Raw genomic sequence first — 23,171 nt, 5'->3', positions numbered from 1 at the left:
ATCATAGAAAATAGAAATAAGTGAGAGCCGCTAGGCTATCACTTAATACTCAAACTCTTATCAAACATAGAGAAAAACAATACCAATGCCAAATTAAAAATATCAATTTTTGGCGTCACATCTTTCCCCCCCTAGTAGATCCTCTCTAGTACAGAGGGGGTCTGCTGGCCCTCAAGGTGGTCGAGCATAGAAGAATTTAAGGTGATACTCATTGGTGCGTCCGGGTATCACCATGCCATCAACATCCTTAAGCTGATAGGTTCCATTCGTGACATTCATATACATCCTTATGGAGGCGTGGCCAAAAGTAACCAATGTCTGCTTCTGTTGTGGAGTTAACCCTCGAGGAAACATGCCTTCTTCCACATATTTCTGAACATCTTGTAGTTTTGGCCATCCAGTGTCTACCGAAGAAGCCACTCCCCGGTCTGGCACTACAATGGCTTTAGCTAACTCATCTGCCCTTTGATTTTCTTTTCTGTTTATATGAACAAACTTGCAAAAATCAAAGCGACTACATTGTGCCATAGCCTTTTAATCAAGCTTTTTCAAATGAGGACTTCTTGTCTTGTAATGCCCTTGCATTTGCTTTATACTAAGCTGAGAATCTCCTCTTACTTCCAATTCTTTAACTTGACTTTGAAGACAACCCTCCAAACTAAGAATCAAAGCATTATACTCAGCTGCATTGTTAGTTGTGCTACCTAGAAGTTCTTGTCCTCTTGCCCATACCTCTTGACCTTCAAGATTCATCAAGACTATTGCCCCGGCTCCTTGTTGGCATGAAGGACTAAAAGCCCCATCAAAATACAAAACAAAAGCTATTGGTGGTGTATCCCTTTCATCTTTAATGTTCTCCTTACATTTCTTTTCTTCTCCTAGATCCTCCTGTCCTGTGAGCAAATCTGCCATAGTGGACCTAGTGGTATTTTTAGTGACAAAAGAGAAAGAGAACTCTTGAAGCTCTGACAACCATTTTGCAAATCTCCCCCCAGTATTAGGCTTGCGAACTAGATATGCTAATACAGACTGAGAGGTAAGGAAGAAAAATGTCGAGGTAATAAATAGGAGCGAAACTTTCTGACGGAAAACACCAAAGAGAGAGCTTGCTGCTCCATTTCTTCATACCTTGTTTCCACATCTGTAAGCTATCGGTTGGCATAATAAATGGGTTGCATTCTACCTACCTCTCCTTTTTGTAGCAATACAGTACCAACTGAATGCAAAGATACACTTGGATTTACATAAAAGTCTTGAGACCAATCAGGAGGCTTCAATATTGGGCCCTTACTCATGGCCTCCTTAAGTTGCTAGAAAGGCTCTTGTTGCTCCACACCCCATTGGAAAGAAACTCCTTTTCTTGTCAACAAGTTCATGGGATGCACTATCTCTGTGAAATCATCACAAAAGTGTTGATAGTACTTGCTCTTTCCTAGAATTCTGCGAACACCAGTGACATTCTCAGGACTTGGCAATGCCATGATTGCTTGAACCTTGTCAGGATCCATTTGTAGGCCTTCTTAAGACACAATATGCCCCAACAAGACTACTTTTATTTGTGCCAAATGACACTTGCTAGGATTTAGACACCCTTTTACTTCATCAATCCTAGCTAAGGCCATCTTTAACTTCTCCATGTGATCTTTGCGCCAAGAATAAATGCAAAAATCATCCAAAAACACCCAATGTATGAGCTTTTCCAAGTAAGGCTCCAGGACTTGGCTCATGAACCTTTGAAATGTAGATGGTGCATTGGTCAACCCAAAAGGCATCACGCTATAAGCAAAAACTCCCCAAGGTGTGACAAATGATGTTTTCTTTTGATCTTCCTCCCGAATACGAATTTGAAAGTACCCAGAATACCCATCACATACAGAATACATCTCATGCCCTGCTACTTGGTCTAGTATTTCATCTTGAAATGGCAAAGGAAAATGATCCCTCTTAGTGCATGCATTCAAAGGACGAAAGTCCACACAAACTCGCCACTTATTTCCTTTCTTTGGTGTGACAACTACAGGAGATATCCATTCTGAATCATTAACAGGAAAGATGAATCCTGCCTCAAGTAGTTGTGTTACCTCTCTCTTTAGTGCCTCAGCTTGGATCACCCCCAATTGCCTTAAGCGTTGCACAAATGGCTTGCTTTCTGGCTTCAACTCGATCTTGTGCTCCACAAGAGAGACTGGTCGAACCTGTGAATAGCTTGTTGCAAAGAGACATGGAAAATCATCTAGCATATCCAGGTACTAGAGCTTCTCACTACCTGATAGAGAATCACCAAGAAGCTCTTCATTGCATTGGCATCATTTAGTGTGCTCCACATCCTCCACATGAAGTGTCTCTACAGGATCTTCTTGCACCACCACCTTGTTCCTTCCTGACTCATCCCGATCAACACCAAGACAAAGACCAAAGGCCACTCCTTCCACCTCACCCTCTGAGTTGGACTCCTCGGAGCTACACCCTGTCTCTTCTTCTTCATCGGTTAAGTCAGAGCTTGAACTCTCTGATGTTGAAGACTCCTCCTTGACAACTTCCTTTTTGCGGCTTCTGATGTTGTAGCGCACCTTCTTATCATTTCCTTGCAAAATCAATTCTCCAGTATCCCACTTTTGAACAGCCTTCACCTTGCGTAGCCAAGGCCTTCCCAAAATCAATGGATAGGCACGTGCATCTAGCTTGGTAGGGATCACCTAAAAAGTAGTCGGCACAGAAATTCCACATACATCCACTTCTAGATTCTTCACAACTCCCAAGGTCTTAACCCTAGTGTTGTCAGCCAATTTGATGCGATAAGGAGAGGTAGTACTAGAGTATTTTAAATCAGCATCTATCATGGTCTTCTCACTCATGACATTAATCGATGCACCTCCATCAATGTACACATTAGAAATCACTTGACCATCAATGATCACATCAACCATAGGTACATCATCACCAACATCTATATCTACCTTTTGAACAATAGGAATGGCACTTTTCTTCTTTTTCTTCTTTGACACTCTTGTGCTTGCTATTTTTCCCCATTCCTTCCGTAGTTTTGGAGACAAAGCAAGTAATTGACCAAAGGTGATATGAGCTTCCTTTTCTTTAAGGTCGGACAACAAGTCATAGCTTCCAATTCCTTGTCCTAAAGGAAAGTCTGACTGGCTAATTCTCCTTCTAGATGCCTTCTTTTTCTTACTACGGTGTTCCTCTTCCTGATGTTCCTTATCTACTTCTTCCTTGCTTTCTTCTTCTTCTTTTGCTTTACCACGCCCCTGTTTAGCCATCATTACCTCTCTTTCCTCATCCCCTGAAGAAGCTTCTAACAAGGATACTTGTTTTTCTTCTTTCTTTCTCAATCTAGGACACTCGGGGCAATAGTGACCTTTTTCATTACATTCATAGCAAGTGACCCCACTCCTATCTCGAGGCCTATCTTCACTCTTTGGTGCTCTAGGTTGTCGTGCATTAACCAAATGCAATTTCAAATCAGCAAACTCTGCCATCAATTGGGAGATATTATGATCTAACTCAGAGGACTTTCGTACCTGAGTAGTGCCCATTACCTCCACCTTAGAAGTTGAAGCTGTTGAAGACACAAAAGAGGATTCGATCTTTAGAGAAGCTTCTTTCTTGGTTGCAATGCGAAGTGCCTCCACGTATGTTGTTGGATCTTTACTCATTACTTTTGAGCAAAGATGAGGCTCCAAAGCCATAACAAATTTGCTCATCTTTAAGTACATCCTTGAGAGACTTTGAGGGGCTGATAATGCCGATGCCACAGCTTGCAAAGATGCCCTTTCATACTTTGTCCATAAAGTTTCATATCGGATTGGCAACGCAGAGACCAACTCACCCTCTCCTTGATAGAACCGGTCCAACTGCAACATCAAAGCATTTGGCGACTCCACTGCCCCAAATCTTTGCTTCATTGCTGCCACCACTTGGTCCCAGTCCTCCTTGGTAGAGTCCAGCAAGGTCTCATGCCAACTCAAGGCTACACCTTCAAGAAAATAAGGCAAAATCTCCACCCGATCCTTCATGGACCATCTAGAAAGCCGGCATCCTCGAACAAAATCCCGAAGATAAGACTCCGGGTCTTCCCCTTGGGTCCCTCGAAACATTGGAATCTTCACCATGATGAAACAGAAAAAGGAAACACCAAGATCCAAATAATATCCCAAACAAGATCCGAACAAGATCCGACAGAGCCTTAGTATACCAAGACCAACTTATTATGCATAACCACTTGTTGAAAACCCTCCACAATGTGATCCTCAACAAAATCTTCAAAAATAAGTGACCAACCAGCACCATGAAAACATTGTATATACATGCATTCTAGAATCACCCTTCTCACAATAGGAAGTGCACATAAAAGCTTCAAGATATTGTACTCTTCATCATTTGCATAGCAAAAGAAGTTGAAAGCATTGAGAATCACCACTCCATTGTTATAGTCAAAAACTACCCAAAGACTCAACTCTTCTTCACACCAAGCTGCCAGTGCATGGAACAATCCCCAACCTATCATTGTGCCTGCTTCCGACATTGTTGATTCACCAACATATTCAACAGTGCAAATATAAAGGCTATGATAATGGTGACTGTGTGAATAGCTTGAGCATCACCTTCACAATCTTCAAGTTCTCTTAAACGGGTTGCAATCTCTTCTAACGGAGTTCTTCCAAGCATCTTCTTTATCTCATCAAAACACATGCCTCTTCTAGGCATAACATGCAATCAAGTACACCCAAGACCGTTTAGTAAGGTGGGATGAATCCAATACCAAACGTACCCGGTGTCTCCACCAAAAGAGTGACATGAAGTTGGGGGTAATATAACTTCACGCACCTCTTCACTTCCTGCTGCTTTCGAATTGACTGCCAAAAATATTTATCATTGAGAATGGGACATTAGAAAGAAGCTTTTATGCCAAGATACCACACCATACTTTCCTCCCTCATATGAGAATGAAGATGGTAACATCCCAAGTGATGTTGTAATCAAGCATAGGGAGAAGGAAAGGATTAGCAGAGGCCATAATCTCAGCGAGCCGGTCTGCACCAAAGAGAAGAGCGATATGTTGTTGAAAGAAGATCTTGCGACTCAACATGACATGAACTGATATATATCGAGGAGTTTGAAGGGGCTGATTAGGTCGGATGGGTAGATTCCGAGGAAACATTGCACCTCCTTCATAGAAACCTTTATACTTAGCTCAAAACACTCTACAAACTGTCATTAGACACAGAGGCCTATAACTTTCAGTAGAGTCATGATATCAGAGATTCAATCACACAAAGAGATGCGCCTTGAGATGGCTTCATGCTGATATAAGTTTCATTGAAAACAGACAGACAGTTGAAGAGATATGGATAGTTTACTGGAAGGGGGTAAAAACTATCATGAAAATAGCTGTCAAACACAGAGACTCATAACATTTTGCAGCAGTATCTGATTCAAGATCTAAGCACATAGAGACATGCACCTGAAAGAGAGCTTGGCGCTGATATATGTTCATAAGAAACAAAGAAGCGGCCAAAAAGTTATGGATAGTTTACTAGTCAGGGGTAAAAACTATCATCAAAACTGACTGTCAGACACAGAGAATCATATCCTTTTGCAGTAGTATCTAATTTAAGATCTGATCAATATAAATATGCGCCTTGAAGAGAGATTCGCGCTGATATAAATTTCATTACAATCAGACTACCGAACACAAAGTTATGAGCAAAACACTAACAGGGGGTCAAACTATCATGAAAACTGGCTCCACCCAGGCTAATTTCGCCTGAGCAGGATGCTCCCTCAAGACTCCACCTTCATCAACGATCCACCCCTCATGGATTTTGCCTAGAAGAGGGTAACAAGCTTGCATGGTGGCTCGGGAAACAGATGGACCATATGTGCACAGTGAGCGGCCGAATAGAAAGAACTTTCAAGGCTTTAAAAGAGAAAAGGGACGAGACACTCAAGAGAGAGAGAACCTGAAGTGACCTTCATTACAAATAGAGTGAGAACCAATTCAACACTACAAACACAAGGGAGAAGAAGAGGTTTCATACATAGAAGAGGGAGCGAAAGCTCCAAGACTACTCACAGAGAGAGAATAAACTAGAGAGAGATGGACTCAAGAGTCTACATAAGAGAATATCTACAAGAGGGAGAGAAGGCTCATGAAAGAGGCTTGGGGAGACTAGAGCTACAGCAACATGAGGCCTAATGGTGGAAGAGATTCTGATGAACAAGGGAGAGGAGGGCTCCTTTTATAGAGATTTTGTTACCCTCCTTAACCCATTTACAATTGTTGCCTGTAGATTCCTTTCTCCATCAATCACATAAGCATGTATGTCACCATCCATGTCCTTTTTGGCTACTCTTGCCATGTGTCCTATCAAAAGATGCTCAAGACTCTTAAAATATTGAGAAAGTCAAGAGTCTCCTCACATGGAGCCCATAGGGACCCTCTGTTTTCCACATGTCCACATCCTCCTTATTCCACATAGGAGTTCTAGAAGGATTCCTCTTGACTTCACACTCCTTCACATGCCTTCCACACGCTTGGCATGTGGCCTCTCTTATATTATTGGAACACATGGACATGAACCCACCTCTTTATATGCCTCACTCTTCCTATTTTCTAAAAAACTCATAATATCCCATACACAAATAACTCTCACCCCATACCAAGGTATTTATAATTCATACCTATGGTATTTACAATGAGCCATTCCACTCATCCTCTCTATCCCATACAATATCATAGAAAATAGAAATAAGTGAGAGCCGCTAGGCTATCACTTGATACTCAAACTCTTATCAAACATAGAGAAAAACAATACCAATGCCAAATTAAAAATATCAATTTTTGGCATCACAGCTGGTAATATACAAGATCATCACCAAAATGGTGGTTGATCGGATAAAGGAATATTTACATGATGGCCTATACCCAGCACAGTATGGCTTTATTCCACAACACCATATTACTGATAACATTGCAAATGCTTATGTTGGAATGGAATATGCCAAGTATACAGAGCAAGATGTGCTTATACTGCAAGTAGATATTGCAAAGGCATTTGACACCATTCAATAGGACTTCATAGCTCAGACTACCCAGGATTGGCAAAGGTTGCTATGGCTCGGGAAAATTGTTCATCCAACTCAATTGATACATCATCTTGGATATTCTTTAGGTTGGAGCATCACTGGTCGCCAACAGATTGATTTGGTTCTTGCTAAATTGAAGAAAAAACAAGAATATTGGAAATTGGCTACTTGGCTGAGACTTCGCGTTGTTCAATCTATTTTGGTAGTTTATATTCAGTTCTATCTGCCATTATTTTTTTTCACTAAGAAGGATTTGTCTTCATGTCCACCATTATGGAAATTTTCTGGCGGTCAAAGCACAGCAAGAAAAGCTTGCGGATTCTTCCAGTACAGAGATTGTGCTCACCCAAATTGCATGGAGGGCTGAATATTCTTATGCATTCCTTATCGGTTCACATCACTACTCCTGCATTTGGTTTTTGGCAACCCACACAGTGGGATTTTCTTCTAGGCTATATTGAAGGCACAATCAAAGTTGTAGAGGTTGGAGGCCTACCAAAGCTCCTCATTGGGAGAACTTTCAGATTTCTGCTGACTTGCAGAAAATTTTTTGGCAGAGGCTCTAGAAATCCCACCAGAATAGAAAATTCACTCTCTTCTTTTGGCTTTCTATTCATGGTGGGATAGCAGTGAACCAATGGAGATCTAGGTTTGGAGCTGACCCTTCTTGCCCTCATTGCCTTTCTGCTTTGGAGACAATACAGCATTGCCTTTGGGATTGCAAATAGGCGAGAATCATATGGAAGAGGATGGCAAGACTTCTCAGCACTTTTATTCGCCTACCTTTCTACATGACCTGGGGATCAGTGGCTTGGCTCACTCTTTCAGGGCCCCAGGTCTTCTTTGAGAGACTCTTGGGCTCTTCACATCCGACGACACCTTGTGGAGTCATGCTCTCTAGAGGATGTTCCGGCCACTCTCTTCAGGGCTGTTCATTCCTCGGTTGACTCTCCTTGGGAGGTCTTAGCTAGCATTGCAGCATGGCACATTTGGAGAGCTAGATGCACTGAGGCTTTGGAGGGTTCTCAGGATAACCCTTCTCAGATCTTGCCCAATACTTAGACAGATATGGTACATACTCTGATGGCCATTTGGGCGACCATGCAGGGATCATCTCGAGTAGCCTCCTCTAGGAGAGTTACTTTTCTCAGAGATTGGAGAGACTCTCCCTTCTTTGATGAGACTTCTACAGGGTTGAGTTGGCATTTTCAGCCTCAGCCTTGGTTTCTTTCTACCTCATTCCTCTGAGGTGTTTTTATTACATGCTTAGCATGTTGTATTTCTACACAAAGCTTGCTCTAGCGAGTTTCTTTCTTACTTAATAGAAATCTCTTTTTTGCAAAAAAAAAAGGCACAATCAAATGTTGCCCTATGGTCTCTTAGATGTTTTTTGATCGGAATCATATTCTTTCACACTTGGCATGGAATGGAAGAGACTCTTTTCAGGATAACTCTTTGCGAGCGGAGAGCATCCATTGGTCGCGAGCTTTCTCTACTCCCTTGGCTTTGCAGGAGCCTCGACACTCTTATTTTCTTAATTCAAAAGGGATTGTAGTTGTTTCACATGTTATTAATGATGATGGCTTTATTTTATCTTTCCCTATGGCTGCTGTACAAAATGTGGTTTGGGCATGCACTATCGTCCAGTGTGGCAGGTCATTTCTCAAATGATTTAGCCATTTTAGCCAGTACTGCCATTATAGTTTTGAGACAGGCTTCTGGATTGGACTCTTCTTCCTTTATATTCTTCTATTTTTCCTTTGAAGCAATCTCATATGGCAATCTCTTCTCTATATAAAGTTTTGTTGTCACCACCTTGGGTGTCAGACAGAGCTTATCAGATTTGGGCATTGCATCATCCACTCAAATGATGGAAAAAGAGATTAAAGCAAATTTGGCACTCTAAGCTTCCTTTACCCCAACAGGTCTTTTTATGGTGTGTTCTACTGGGGGTTGTACCATCAAGACAACTTTTATCTTGCAGACGTATTGCTCCCCCGCTATCTGTCATCGGTGTTTAGCTCCCTAGGAATTTGTATCTCATATCTTTTGGAATTGTTCGGAGACACATAATTTCTTGAGTATTATTCACGACAAATTGAGATTGAGATTCTCTTAGGCTGTTTTTGGAAAGCAAATTTGGTTGTTTGGGATATATCCCAAAACGGCCAGATTTTGCTTTTTTCTTTACTTGGGCTCGCTACTACTGAGCACTCTGGACTCTCTAGAAAGCTAGAAATCAGAGTCTTTGGTGATCCAGTATTTTCTACTTTTGTCTTTTTCCATCGTTCCTTGCAACAATCCCTCTTTGATTGTTTGCAAACTCAATGCATAGATGAGGATGTATATTTGTCCTACATGGACATCTTTGCTTGCTGTACTATTTTCGCTTACCAGTGTTTTTCTGGCTAGCTATATTGTAATATAAAGCAATCAAATATTTCACCCCAAAAGAAAAAAAGTGTGTGTGTGTGTTTGTGTGTGTGTGTGTACTTGAGCACATCCTCCTTTGGGATTATGACTCTGCAATATAAAAATAACCCTTTTCACCCAAAAAAAAAGTATGTGTGTGTGTGTGTGTGTGTGTGGAGGAGCGATGGAGAGCCATGTGTCTCCCCCTCGCCTGTACAGCCCCAACCTACCTCGCTTTCTTGCTCGCAGCCTCCATTCTTGCTCTGTTATCCTCTGTCCCTGCTCCGTACATCCTCGTTCCTTTGCAACTTGCAGCAATACCTTTCCAACCCGCATCCGCCGTATCCTGCCCATCTTCATCCACACCTTTCCTGCACTTGATCGTACCCCCTCTGCATTCTGTACAGATTGTACGATCGTCCGTACAGACCCAGTCTCCTGTTGCCTCTGATTTCTGTATAGCCCCTCTGCATAGTATGTTAGTACAGCCCGATTCTGCTCCTTTTGTGCAGTCTGTACCTCTTCTAGAGTAGCCCTCTCCGTCTTGCTCTTTCCTTGATGCCTCTTCTTCCCCTTTTTCTATTGCTTCGACAGATGCCTCATTCATGTTCTCTACTTCAACTCCTCTTTCTGTCTCTGATCCCACACGTGTTTTCATTCGGCGAAAGAGAGGTCTTTTGCTTCCTTCATGCTCTTTCAAATCGGCAAAGCTAGATGTTGCAGATGGACCTTCCTCTCCTCTCCAGTTGGATCTTCTTTGCCAGATGTGTGCTGCCTCCATTACAGAAGTTCCTTGTTCGCGTTCTCCTTTGGGTTGTTCTTTGAATTCTACCCTTGTGATCTCTGATCTTCGATAGGCTCAGCAGCTTGGGATCTGTCTCTACTTTATGGGCAAGGTTCTTTCTGCAGCTCACCTTCGTCATTGGGCTGAAGTTGCCATGGGTCCGAATCTCATTTCCTCCTTTGTCTTTATGAGCAAATGGTTTTATTATGCCCACTGTTCTTCGACGAAGGTGATGGAGCGCCTTGTCACTTGTGTTGGGGTTCCTGGGGTAGGTTTCTTTGCTTATGTCATGCCTTGAGATCCTCTTTTTGATTTGGCAGCTTCTCTTTTGACTCATTGCCTGGTATGGATCACCCTCAAAGCGCTTCCTGTTCCTCTTCTTCAACATATTTCTACCCTTGCAACGCTCTTGGGGAGGCCTCTTCATGTTGCGAGATAGGAGTTTTTGCAGGCCACTTGGGATACTCGTATTTGTGTTCTATGGGATATGATGCAGCCAGTGCCTTCTACTTTGGATCTTGATCTGGGTTTCGCCTATCCAATGCGCATTCGGTTGCATTTTGCCTCTTTTCCTATAGCCTATTATCGATGCCGCTAGGTTGATCATTTTGCATGTGCTTGCTCTTCTGCTTCTAAGACCACTCCTCCTACTCCCTCCTCATCAGTCAAGATTACTCCCCCCTTCTCCTCCGGTCTCTACTATGGCTTCGTTGGATAATCTTGCATTCACTGCTATGAAGCATTACTGGAGGAAGGTAGATAAATCACAGGCCAATCTTTCTGCTACTAAAGAAGCTCAGGCTCAGTCTCTTGTTGAGCACCCCACCAACCTCCTTCTCCTCAGGATATGGATGTTCCTCTTAAAGAGGGGATTATACAGGATCCTGTACATGTTGTTATGTTGCTCATGGAATTTGTGGACAATTCCCATTGCATTATCCAGCTCTGCTCTAGACACTATTTCTGGTAAGCCAGCATCGATTGTCGGTGTTGAGGATGCAGTAGGCCAGGATGGGGCTGTTGGGATTTCACTGGGCATTTGGGTGTTGGAAAATCCGGTTTGAAGTCTAGTTGCTGTAGACTTCTTCAGATTAACTCTGATCTATTTGTCTTTCTTGGTGCTTGGCATTTCTGTCAAGATCTCTTGTCCTCCAAGCGGTAGTTCCCATAGGGACTCTGCCAAAGGAGCGCACCTCTGTGTTGGGAATTTACTTGATTCACATCAAGGACTGTTGATGAAATTCGAAGAGAGCTGAAATAAATGGCCCGATCTTAGAGTGTTGGTTGGAGGCAAATAACTCCTTCCTGGTCACCTTGGCCATCAACCGTTTGTAGAGGACATTAGCCCATGAAATGTGAGCACCCTTCTCTATGACTAGGATAATGGCATAGCTCTCCTGAGACATCGTATTCGTCTTCATGAGTAGTTGCATCCTCTCGAGATACCATTCCAGCTATTGTTGATGAACAGGGTCCTCCACTTTGTATAGTAAGAAGTATTTCTTTGTAGATTTGGGCTCCCCAAATTCCCATAGCATATCTGCCTCGACTTCCTTTTCTACCATATCTTCCTCATTGACCACAGGTAACTTGAAAACCTCAGAGATGATACCTCGATTCACCATGACACCGGGTGCAAGCATCCCACCTGCTCATTGAAAATTTTCATACTGTTCTAGGGTACCGAGATAGCGCTTCCATACCTGCCAATGGAGTGTGGCATAGTTCATCGACCTGATTGTTGTTGTGAGCCATTCGTCGTGTCTTTTGATATCGAGGCTAATGCAAAACGTTTTCAACGATGACGACAATGGCACGAAAGTTTTCCCTAGGCTTTGCACAAACTGCTTCTTGGTGATGACTGGTGGTGTATCGTCCTTTGTTTTGTTGTTCGTTAACTCTCAACAGTCAGAATAGTCGTGGCCTCTACCTTCTTGCATGCACTGGTTTGGGTTGGGATGGTTTTGTACCTCTTCTTACCTAGGCGCTTGTGTCCCATCTTGCTATCTTCATTGCCGATGGTGAGGAGAGGAGTTGTGCGAGTATGCTTGTGAGAGCTCAAGCTGTGGGGACGAAGGCATTGCCCATGCGTAGAAGCAGATAATATATGCTTGTTGTGTGTTGGCTTTGCTATCTGATGCTAAATTTACCGCAAGAGAACTGGCTGTTCTCTGGCAGTGTGATCGGTGTACCCTTGTAGATTATTTTGTTCACTAGTAGGAGGCTTTGCATGTGTATGCAAATGATGATACAGTGATGTTGACGAGATCTCGCGAGTTGTGAAGTACGATCGGTGGATTGGGCACCTGTAGTGGTAATGATGACCTTTGATGTGGTAGAAGGCGGTCGGTTTTGGAGGCAAGGAATTCGGATGACGAGGTTAGCCCATCAAGTGGTCGGAAGCTGTTCGGACCATGTTCGGGTATCTTGGAATAGGTCAAACTGGAGTTTGAGTGTGTGAAGATGGTCAGGCTCGAGTTGGGGTCAGTGAAGATGGTCGGACTCGAGTTGGGGTCGACAAAGATGGTCGGACTCAAGTTGAGGTCGGCAAAGATGGTCGGATTTGAGTTGGGGTCAATGAAGATGGTCAAGTTGGGATCCACAAAGATGGTCGGACTACTGGTCGTTTGTTATGTAGTTGGTCAGATCGCGGAGCAATTGGGTCCATGTTGGACAGCTATCTTTCTACAAGAACCTTGTTGTGGGTTGTGAGCCAGGCTAAGGCTCCTGCTTAACTTGTACTAGATCCTCCTCATATGTGACAATCTTGAGGCACAGAGGGTTGATGGTGCTCTTCTGTGCGGTCTACTTGGTTGGAGGATTGGGGCCAAGGTTCATGATATCCGCGAATCGAACCCGCCAAATAATTCCTCTTGTTCTGGCCCCTTTAGTCTCTCTATCTCCTCATTTTGCCTTTGTTGGTCTTTAAAGGTTCATGATGAGGCCCATTGTTTTTTGAAAGACCTTCACAAAGCAAGTGTCATCATTGTGGTGAAATAGGTCATCTTGCCAAAGATTGCAAGAAGCCACGTGAAGTGGACAACTTTGTAAGCTCATCAAATGACACCTTTGATGGAATACTCTAAGTAAAAGAGAAATATGCATCTTGTACATTGGCATTTTTCTACCCTATGTTATATAAGCTTGTATGTAATTCTCTCAGGGGGTGCACCACACTAAGAATTCCTAAGTATCACGTGCGTTCAAGGGGTATTAAAAAAAACCCTCAACTAAAATTTTTCTCCAAATAAAACCACCCCTCTTTACTTATGAACTAACACACTTTTTTCTAAAGTTGAATTAAAACCCCCCTCTTGTTATTGTAAACTTGTTAAAATTTCTCCAAAAGTGGAATTAGAATACCCCTCCTTTTGAATGCATGTGGTACACTAAAATGTTAGGAGGTGAACCCCCCAAGATAATTCTCAACATGTAAATTTCACATGTTGGAATTGAGAGGGGATGTTGGAAATCCCTTCCTAGTGGAAGCAAGAGAGTGCATGGGTGAGTGGGTGATTAGCAAGCCAATAAGATGCAAGCTTGTGGATTGGGGATGAGGACCCTAATTCTAGTCTTTATATAAGAACACACATGGATGAAGTGAGTGGGTGTGGAATGAAATCCCAATGTAGAAGATGGATAAGCTCTCTCTCCCTCTCTCTCTCTCTCTCTCTCTCTCTCTTTGTCTCTCCATATTTCCATGAGATTCCTCTTGCATAATGAGCTTCCCATATTTCTTTCTCTCCTCGAGTTCAATCCCAATCCATATTTTGTAACAAATATTGCACCTCGAGGGATGCACTACTAAGAAACCCTACGTATCACGTGCATTCAAGGGGTATTTAAAGAACCCCTCAACTAAAAATTTTCACCCAATAAACCCCCCCTCTTTACTTATAAACTAAATGGATTTTTAAAAAAATTGAATTAAAAAACCTCTCCTGTTATTGTAATCCTGTTAGATTTTTTCAAAAAGTTGAAGTAAAATACCCCTCCTTTTGAATGCACTTGGTACACTAAACTTTTGTGAGGTGAAAGATGCTGGTGTCGATTATGCCCGCTGGTTCGTCCGGAACAGGCAAGCAAAGGGAGGTGTTGTAGTCGTAAAGAAAGCCTGTGCAAGAGCAATTGGAATCGCAACGATTTCGGCATTCGTGGAGAGGAAATCTGGTGGTGAACTGACTCAGGAAAAACGGCAGAGAGATGAGGCTGACATTTTTAATTTCTACGAGGACAGTATTTGATGTTCCTGGTGACGAAGCGTCGCTTGGGCATGGTAGCCGGACAGAGCAGGTGCATCCCTTAGAGCGATCCGAAGCATCTACAAGGACAAAGGCATTGACGAAAGTGTCATTCTCGGTAGCAGAAGGGCATCTGCAGTGCGGTACCGCGCTGCCTCCCGTGGAGCAGATGCCGTAAGCATGGCAAGCCGTGGGGACATGGCAAGGACTCAGAGAACTAGATGCAGCACTTTCGAAGGAAGCAGATTGAGCAGCTTCGAATGCGTCGTCACCGGCTTGTACGTCGTTGGCATCTGCAGAAGGGCATCTGCAGTCCGGTAACGCGCTGCCTTCCGTCGAGCAGATGCCGTCCGTTTCCTCTCCGCCGTCCGATCTTCACGTACACCTGCATGGCTACTACCGGCCCCCCCAGTCAACGGCTCCGAACTTGATATTTCGAAATGAGCCTTCTTTTTCAACGTGAGACTTCTTTTTCAAACTCGTCCTTTTCTTTCATTGAAGCTTCTTTTTCAAATGCACCTTTATCACCCCCCCCCCCCCCCCTCCCGCCTTGGAAGAAAAAACCTTTTTCACTCCCCTGCCCAAGATGAAAAAAGCAAACAAAAAGGAAATGGTTTGGAGGAAGACTATATAGTCTAGGATTAGTGGCACTCTCTCATAGGTTGACATTTTGTTTTTATGATTTTTTGATGGCAAAATGCATGTTCATGCATGGGCTTGTGATGATGTAGGCAAACATTCTCCATCGTGCATGCAAAATTTGCCCTCCTTTGACTTGCATGAAGCTTCGTAATGTGGAACCTATGGTGCAAATGGGACTCATTCTCTATGCCATGCTCGATTTTCACGACTTGCTTCTAGACTTTTGTGTCATGCTTTGTTTTCATGACTTGTTTCTCGACTCTGCTAAGCCATCCTTGATCATTGCCTGTATGGGCTTTAGCCCACTACATTTAGTATATATAATTGATTGTTTTATTTACCTTTGCAAACATGGTGATGCCTAGATATCATGTTGCTAGAAGTGATGAAGGGTCTATGGGAGATGCTAATGGAGGAAGGTGTGTTGAGGAATTCAAAATCTTTTGCATCCACAAATAGAGGTTAAAAACCATTAACATTGGATTATAGAGTTAAGAAAACCTCAATGGTCAAAGTTAGAGATTCCAAATAAAGCACCACTTTATATTCTAAGATTACCAACAAAGGTAAAACTCACATAATAAAAAATGCTTGAAGGTAATTCTTATATTTCAAGAAAGGAGTTCACAAGTGAAATATTAATATTAATAATGAGGAAAGCTTGGCAAACTTTTATACTCCATTGATAGTCAAGGCTACTTATTCCCAAATATACCCATAACCTTCCTCTCTTACAGATTTGACAAAATACTCATGAAGTATGGGTACTCATTATATTTGTAGGGCTAGACTATTATGTATAGAGGTACCAAATTATTATATTTGTTCTCGAAGGGAGATAAATACATTCTTGCTATTATTTACCCATAATAACTCGGAATCATATGAAGCCTATAGTCAACACTAGCCACTAGGATGGATTTTGTGTATCCAGAATGGATCGTCATGGATGATGAACCCAAAAAAGGCATGGAATATACCCATAACCCCACTCTCTTACATATTTTACAAAAAATAATTAATTATGGGTACTAATTATACTTTGAGGGCCACACTTTAGGCCCAAGATTATTATGTTTGAGAGCATCCCCACGGTACTGAATCCAACGTTCAGCAATTGTACATCGGATTCTGAACTTTGCACCATCGTTTCAGGAGCTCGCCTTAACATTGGAGAAATTGAAGAGGATAAGCGTGAAAATCGCTTCTCCTCCATTTTCAAGACATTGCAGCCAAAGAAAAACATAAATTTTCACCTCAAATTAGCTGCTATTGTTAGGAAAATTTGTACAGCAGGAAATGTTTTTTGTTCTTACGCTGGAAACTTCTGGGTTCCTATCGATCGTCATGCACGATGAGATCTGTGTCGTCATGAATGACGAATCACAAAAAGACATGTTCTATATATAGCCTGCCTAGCTCTGACCGCCCCAACATCGGGCGATACGATCTTAACAGTACAGACACGGAGCCGTGTCCTGGCAAGAAAGCAGCGAACAAAGAATTATAGTCCCAGCACTCCTGACTGGGGAAAAAAGGTTCTGCCAAGATGCGTCTAGATAGAGGACACATTTGTGCATGTGGGCGATAGAGGGGGAGAGAGAGAGAGAGAGAGAGAGAGAGAGAGAGAGAGAGAATACGAAAAGGAAATTCTGTTATCGAGAGAGAGAGAGGGAGAGGGAGAGGATATTCTGATATCACGAGAGAGAGAGAGAGAGAGAGAGAGAGAGAGATGGGCGGAGGCGCGTAAGAACTTGGGTTTCTGTGGTGTGCCCTCTTTTGGAAGGAGGAGGACTTGTCATCAACTTATCAAGTAGGTTGCATCGGCTTTCGGCTCCTTTTCAAATTACGTGATGCCGCATTGACAATCGGTGAACAATAAATTCCGATTGCACAGTCCAAAAGGCAATGCGGGAACTGTTTGGACTGATAATCTCTTGATTTGTCTGTCCTGGCCACTATATAATGCTGGAATTCAAACAACTTACGCACTTTTACCGTTATCAATCGTGTCTAGACGGCAAAGAGGCGCAGAATGTTAGTAATATCGTGTATCAACAGTAGCTACCATACACCTTGCGTACAAGGCACGTGTTTTGAATGTCGTACTGTTACGTTCACGCATTTCAGACGATAGATGAGAAGCGCTGAAAATGCTTGATTAGGGAGTAACCTCAGAGAGTAAGAGAGAGATAGGGAGAGAACACGAGTTGAGAGCGGAAGCGAGAAGGCTAGAGTAGATTAGGTCAGAGTCTTACGTCAAACTACAAAAGAGGGGAAATATGACTTAATAGTTCTTGCTTGCAGGAATTTGTTATGGAATGATGCCGAGTGTTGTTGGAGGATCAGGGGGAGAGAGGGGACATGAAGATGAATATTGACATGAATATAGACATGAACTGACTATGTTGTATTGAACATGAAGATGAATGTAGACATGGATCTCTTTGCAGTCATGGCCCTTATCCAGAGGAGAGTAGGTTCCCGTTCACTCATGAACCTCATTCGGGGTATATCATCTGAATCATCTGACTATGTATAGCTCCATGTTGGAGAGTCTATTGTGCTCCTTGCTAGAGGCTTACCTATGTATTGGGGAGAGTTTCTACCCATGAGAACAGTGTGAGCTCCCACATAGGGCCTATGCTCTGAGCTGCCGCTGTGGGCTTTATAATGAACCTGTCAAGCTGCAATCTCCCTCTCAAATCAAGGTGTTTTGTAAAGCATGAACCAACCTGTGTGGATGTGAGAGTACTTACAAAATGTGTAAACCAAGCAATGGTGGAAGAACAACTATGTGCCAAAGATCAAGCATGTAGTCAAATGATGACAACAATGTGTCGGGAATAGGCAAGAGATTGTACAAGGCTGATGTATGTGCGCAAGAACTAATGACCCAAAAACAGTCAACAAATGTGACTTTATGCGGGTGGCAAGCGTGCAAATGTGCCACTTTGCCAACTGTCACATATCTCTAATGTGATGAAGTACTAAATGCCAAACGTACGAAGGTGGTATGTAAGAGTTGAACACCGATGATAGAACTGAATGGATGGAAGCTGTGGGGTTTGCTTGCATTTGTGGATTTCAATCTCCAGGTCCGAAGGACTTTGATGGAGCTCATGGAGGAGTGGTGTACGGCTGCAAAGAGATGGAGAAAAAAAGAATGCATCGAAGCTGGTCAATTGCTCTTTTATTCTTTACTTCTGCTGGGTCTTTTGTCTAGTCATTCACTATAGGATGCCGTTGAAGCTGAGTTTGTAGGCGTCGAGCTTTGAGTGGTCTGCATGCTGCTCGCGGTATGGCTCGTGGAGTTGTAGCTGTTGCAGTGTATGCTTGCCTGTATGAGTCGTAACGTGTGGTCATTTGGAAGTTTGTAGACTGCATTGGTAGAAGCGTTATAGCTGCCTTCACTTGCTGGCCTTTGTTGCTGTGCAGCGCTCTCTTTTTACTGCATGTGCAATGTTGAGTCACTTGGTGCATCTAGTCTGCTGCTCGTGGGTGCCTGTTAGTCTGTCTTGGCCATCGAGGGACTTTATTGTCCTTGTAGTTACTTAAGTCTATGTCGTAACTTTTGTAGACATGGTTGCATGAAAGATTTATTTTACTTGCTTGACTGTTTGCTAGTGTTGCTTTGGCTTGAGTCGACCTCGGTGCTGAGTTGAGTCTTTGTCTTGCTGCTACTGCATGTTACCTTTCTGCTTTTGAAAGTGTCGTTGAAGTCTTTAGTCTGTTGTAGGTTGACTGAGTGTTTACTTGCTGGGAGTTGATACAGCTATTAAGGCTGGCTTTAAGGACTTGCTGAGACAAAGCCAGAAGATCTCCTCATCTCAGCATTTGCTGAGAGTACTCTCACAGGGCTGGATCACAGACGATCTCTCTCTCTTTCTCACAAATAACCCACTCTAAGACTTGAGTTTTTCTCTCACAAAGAACTCTCATAAATCTTAGAACTCTGAGAAACCTTATCACTCAGAACCTTACAAAGGAGGAGAACCTCCAAAACCTTACACAAGGAAAAATCCATCTCTCTCTCTCTCATCTTTAAAACACTCAATGAACCCATAAACACTCCAAATGAGATAGAGCTCCGAATGACAGAATCGGAAGCTTTTTGAAGCAACCTAGAGAGGGGAATGAGCTTACAAGGTGAGCTAGACTAGAGATGAAGATGCCTTAAGAATGAGGGCTTGTGCCTTGACGAACACAAGCGCTTACACCTTGACAAGAGCAAGGGCTTGCACTCTCTCGCAATGGATAGAGCATGAGTGGCTTTGATACCATGTTGGAGGATCGGGGGAAGAGAGTGGAGTGCACAAGACAGCTAACTGTACACGATGTTGTATTGAACATAAAGATGGATATATATATGAACCCCTTAAGGTTATGGTTAGGGTTTGACCCTATGCCCTATACCTAAAGTGCAATATACCCATCCCTAACAAGTGGTAGTTGACTTTTCAAGACTTGAAAAATGTTCAAGGGGAGATTTGAAAACTTAAATAAAGCATTTTGGCTAGGAAGACTAAAGATGGAATAAGAAAATGGTTTAACTTCATTATTATTGGGAAGAAAGGCAAGCGTACGAGAATTGACTGATTGTGTTAAGAGTGACCGATGTCAATGATCCTTTCGTACTTTGTGTGTCCTGTCATCAGAAGAAGCAAGTTGAGGCGTCAATGCTTATTTGTAAGCAGTGGAAGACAACCAGTTTAGGATGCAATATGAGGAAAGGCAAGCTTATGAAGCCAGAACTAGGTTCTTGGAACGAAATAGCCAGTATCGGATTTTATTTTGCCATAAGTACTGAAGCATGTGGCGAATTGCATCTGATGCAAGGGTCAAACCATGCACAAAAGTGGGTTGCTATGCTAAGAGTTTTGGATTGACATTCCTGATGTTCACATAAGACGATTAAGATCGCAGGCCCAACAAAACCAGTTGAGAACATTTCAGCTTTAAAATGTGGTATTTCAGCCATTGTGTCCTTAGAGATTGCGAGGTAGTGGTAAATTTACACTTATGTGCAGCTTGGCCCAATATAAACATAGTGTCCAACATAGAACAAACTTACTGCAGTGTGAAATTTGGAAGCAAAAGATAAATCTGTATTTATCTTGTGGTTTGACTCTTTGGAGCTGAGAATTTACTAGGGTGCCTTGAAATTTGAATCTTTGTTGAGAAGACCGAAATTATTGCAACTAAGCTCCAACCGTATGAGCTATACATGAAGGAGACTTAACTAGAATTTGGTCTGTTGTGGCAGTGATAAATCACATGCTTGTATTTGTAATTCATTTCTTCTGCTGGTGGCCATCTTTTTCTGCATGCAGGTCATTGCTGAAAATGGAGACTAAACTGTGGCTATTTGCAGCACTGGCATGGGTGGCAGTGAGTCATGGTTCTCTCATCTCAAAATTAGAAATTGTAGTTGGTAACAGAACCTTGAAGTCTGCCACTTTTAGATCTCCAGCTTTTACATTGCGACCTGGAGAAGCTCAAGATAAGTATTATTATGGAGTTCCTTTCCCCAAAGGCCACATTGGCCTAAAGCGTTTCGACGCTGAAGTGGTCGATGAGGATGGGAACTCCATACCTTTGAATGAAGTATACCTTCATCACTGGGTGGTTGTGAATTATTACAGTCAGTCTGGTCAGCAGACTAGGTATGATGCATCCAGGATTCTGGGAAATGATGGTGTTTGTCCCAATAAAATCCTCAGTCAGCTTTTTGGTCTTGGATCTGAGACTCGCCATACAAGTACTTCTGTTCCTGATCCCTATGGCATTGAAGTTGGCAATCCTGAACTTGCTCCCAATGGAACCGAGGAGGCTTGGCTCCTTAACGTTCATGCTATAGATACACGGGGCACCATGGACCCATCTGGATGCTTAGAGTGCAGGTGTGATCTTTACAATGTAACAACTGATCCCTATGGGCGTCCCTTAAGAGATGGCTATATTGGAGGCCTTGATTGTTGCTATGATGAGACCCAATGTCAACTGAAGGAAGGATATGTTGGAGAAAGCAGGACTTATTATCTGCAATACACCGTTCAATACATGGATTGGGATGAAAACATTTTGCCAGTGAAAGTCTACATCCTTGATGTTACTTACGCAGGAGAATACTGCAAGGTGCGTCTAGATGATGATGCTGATGAATGATTTGAAGATTATCATTGTTTTACAGGACGTAAGAATTCTTTTGAGTGTGCTGAATGCATTCTGATTTTTGTGCATGTTTCAATAGAACCTTTAATTCGTAGTTAATATGGTCTCCTTACAATGGGTAGAAGTTTTTCATATTATTTGAAAGATTTGGAGTATACCACAGCAAGATGTAGAGGCAGCATGCAAATTGAAATTGATTGTTGGGTCATACAGCTTTCTCTTTTTTGCATGCCCTTCTTTCAAGTAATTCAAAGTTTACATGCAACTTTTGTAAATAGGTGGAGTATGATATTCCTTCTTGTGCTGCTGGGGATGATTGCGTACATACACAAGAAGCCATTATGGATATTCCTGTGGGAGGAGATGTTGTCTACACTGTTGCACATCAACATGCTGGAGGAATTGGTGCTGCCATTTATGGTGAAGTATGTCATGATAATAACTTCATGGTTGATCTATCTTCTTCTGCATTGTCTGTTTAATGGGGGAAAATGTATAGCATGGTTGATTGTGGGAAGCAAGGAAAATGTTTGTATGATTACTAGAACGACAAAAATCTGAATTTGTAGGATTGGATACATTCTAGTCTTACAAAGGGATGTGTGTGTGTATATATATATAAAGGGCGGTCAGTGGCACTGAGTAATGAATCCTGACCTGATTCTTTTCCTGGAAGGATGGACGAGAGATATGTACATCCATGCCACTTTATGGCACAGGCACAGAAGCTGGCAATGAAGCTGGTTATATTGTTGGCATGACTACATGTTACCCAGAACCTGGCTCTTTGAAGGTTTCAAGCGGGGAAAGACTGCGAGTACATTCCAATTACAGCAGAATGACTGGTCACACAGGGGTCATGGGGTTGGTTTACATGCTTGTAGATCCTACTTCTGCAACTAGTATTATCTAGAAGAAATGGGTATACTCAAGCTCATGAATTTTCACATAATTTGAAAGCGATGGAAGGCAGTGAAGCATGTTTACATGCTTGTCGATCCTAGTCCTGCAACTAGTATCATCTATAAGAAATGGGTATACTCAAGCTTATGAATTTTCACATAATTAGAAAGCCATGGAAGGCAATGAATAATGAGCAGGTAGTTTCACCCCTTGGGCCAAGTTTGATGTGTTTTTTCTTTCATTGCATCTTACCTAAGGTTGGGGTTCTTAAAAGTTGAATATTTAACCCCTGAAATCTTAAATTAAAGGTCTCTTTTTGGAAAAGAGAATGTGAAGAAAGTTTGTGTTTAAAGACCAGTGTTGGCTAAAGTTTCTTCTACACACCCTTTCATTAGTACAAGGACCTCATTATCCCATCAAAGAATTGAGTCTATACAATGATTGATTTGTTTTGATCCGTCCATAAATTTAGTCAAGTTTAGCGGGCTCACAAATGTTTCATGCATTCTAGATTTTGTGTGCAAAGATCCAAATTGCAATTCATTATTGTGACTTGGGGGCTTTGTGCTTTGAATTGCTCGAGTGAGTTTTCTGTTTCGGTTTTTAATATTACTCGATTTATTTAGATTTTGAGGTGATTGTTTATGATAAATGGTTACCACATCATTACATTACCTTGATCTAGAATATCTACTCGAAACATTTTTTATATCGCTAAACAAATATGGAGTGATGGCTCTTCAGATTTATAGGTTCTTTTGGTGATACGTTGTGAGCTGGACCTTGTGTAAGAGGTGGTTTAGAGGCTGGGAGAGCTTTAGAGCCCACTTTCTGTCTAGTGTTTTGTTTGTTTTGTATTTAAATATTTTTGTAGGTCTTGGCTTTTATATTGCAATGTTTTCCAATCTTTC

At 42.3% G+C, this 23,171-nt stretch overlaps 1 protein-coding gene across 1 annotated transcript; it reads left to right on the top strand.

The window, feature by feature from the left end:
- The first annotated feature begins 16,645 nt into the window (after positions 1 to 16,645).
- Positions 16,646 to 22,466, top strand: LOC147887095 (uncharacterized). Its single transcript, XM_087394705.1, has 5 exons — positions 16,646 to 16,837; positions 16,890 to 16,996; positions 20,517 to 21,321; positions 21,636 to 21,782; positions 22,034 to 22,466. Exons 3-5 carry the CDS (start codon positions 20,530 to 20,532, stop codon positions 22,268 to 22,270), a joined length of 1,176 nt encoding a protein of 391 aa, XP_087250831.1. The 5' UTR covers positions 16,646 to 16,837; positions 16,890 to 16,996; positions 20,517 to 20,529; the 3' UTR covers positions 22,271 to 22,466.
- The last annotated feature ends 705 nt before the right edge of the window (positions 22,467 to 23,171 follow it).

The sequence above is a fragment of the Dipteris shenzhenensis genome, chromosome 23, assembly GCF_047967505.1.
Source record: "Dipteris shenzhenensis isolate YYH24624 ecotype China chromosome 23, Dip_SZ_1.0, whole genome shotgun sequence".
Classification (NCBI taxonomy): domain Eukaryota; kingdom Viridiplantae; phylum Streptophyta; class Polypodiopsida; order Gleicheniales; family Dipteridaceae; genus Dipteris; species Dipteris shenzhenensis.
This window is presented reverse-complemented; position numbering and strand designations above follow the sequence as displayed.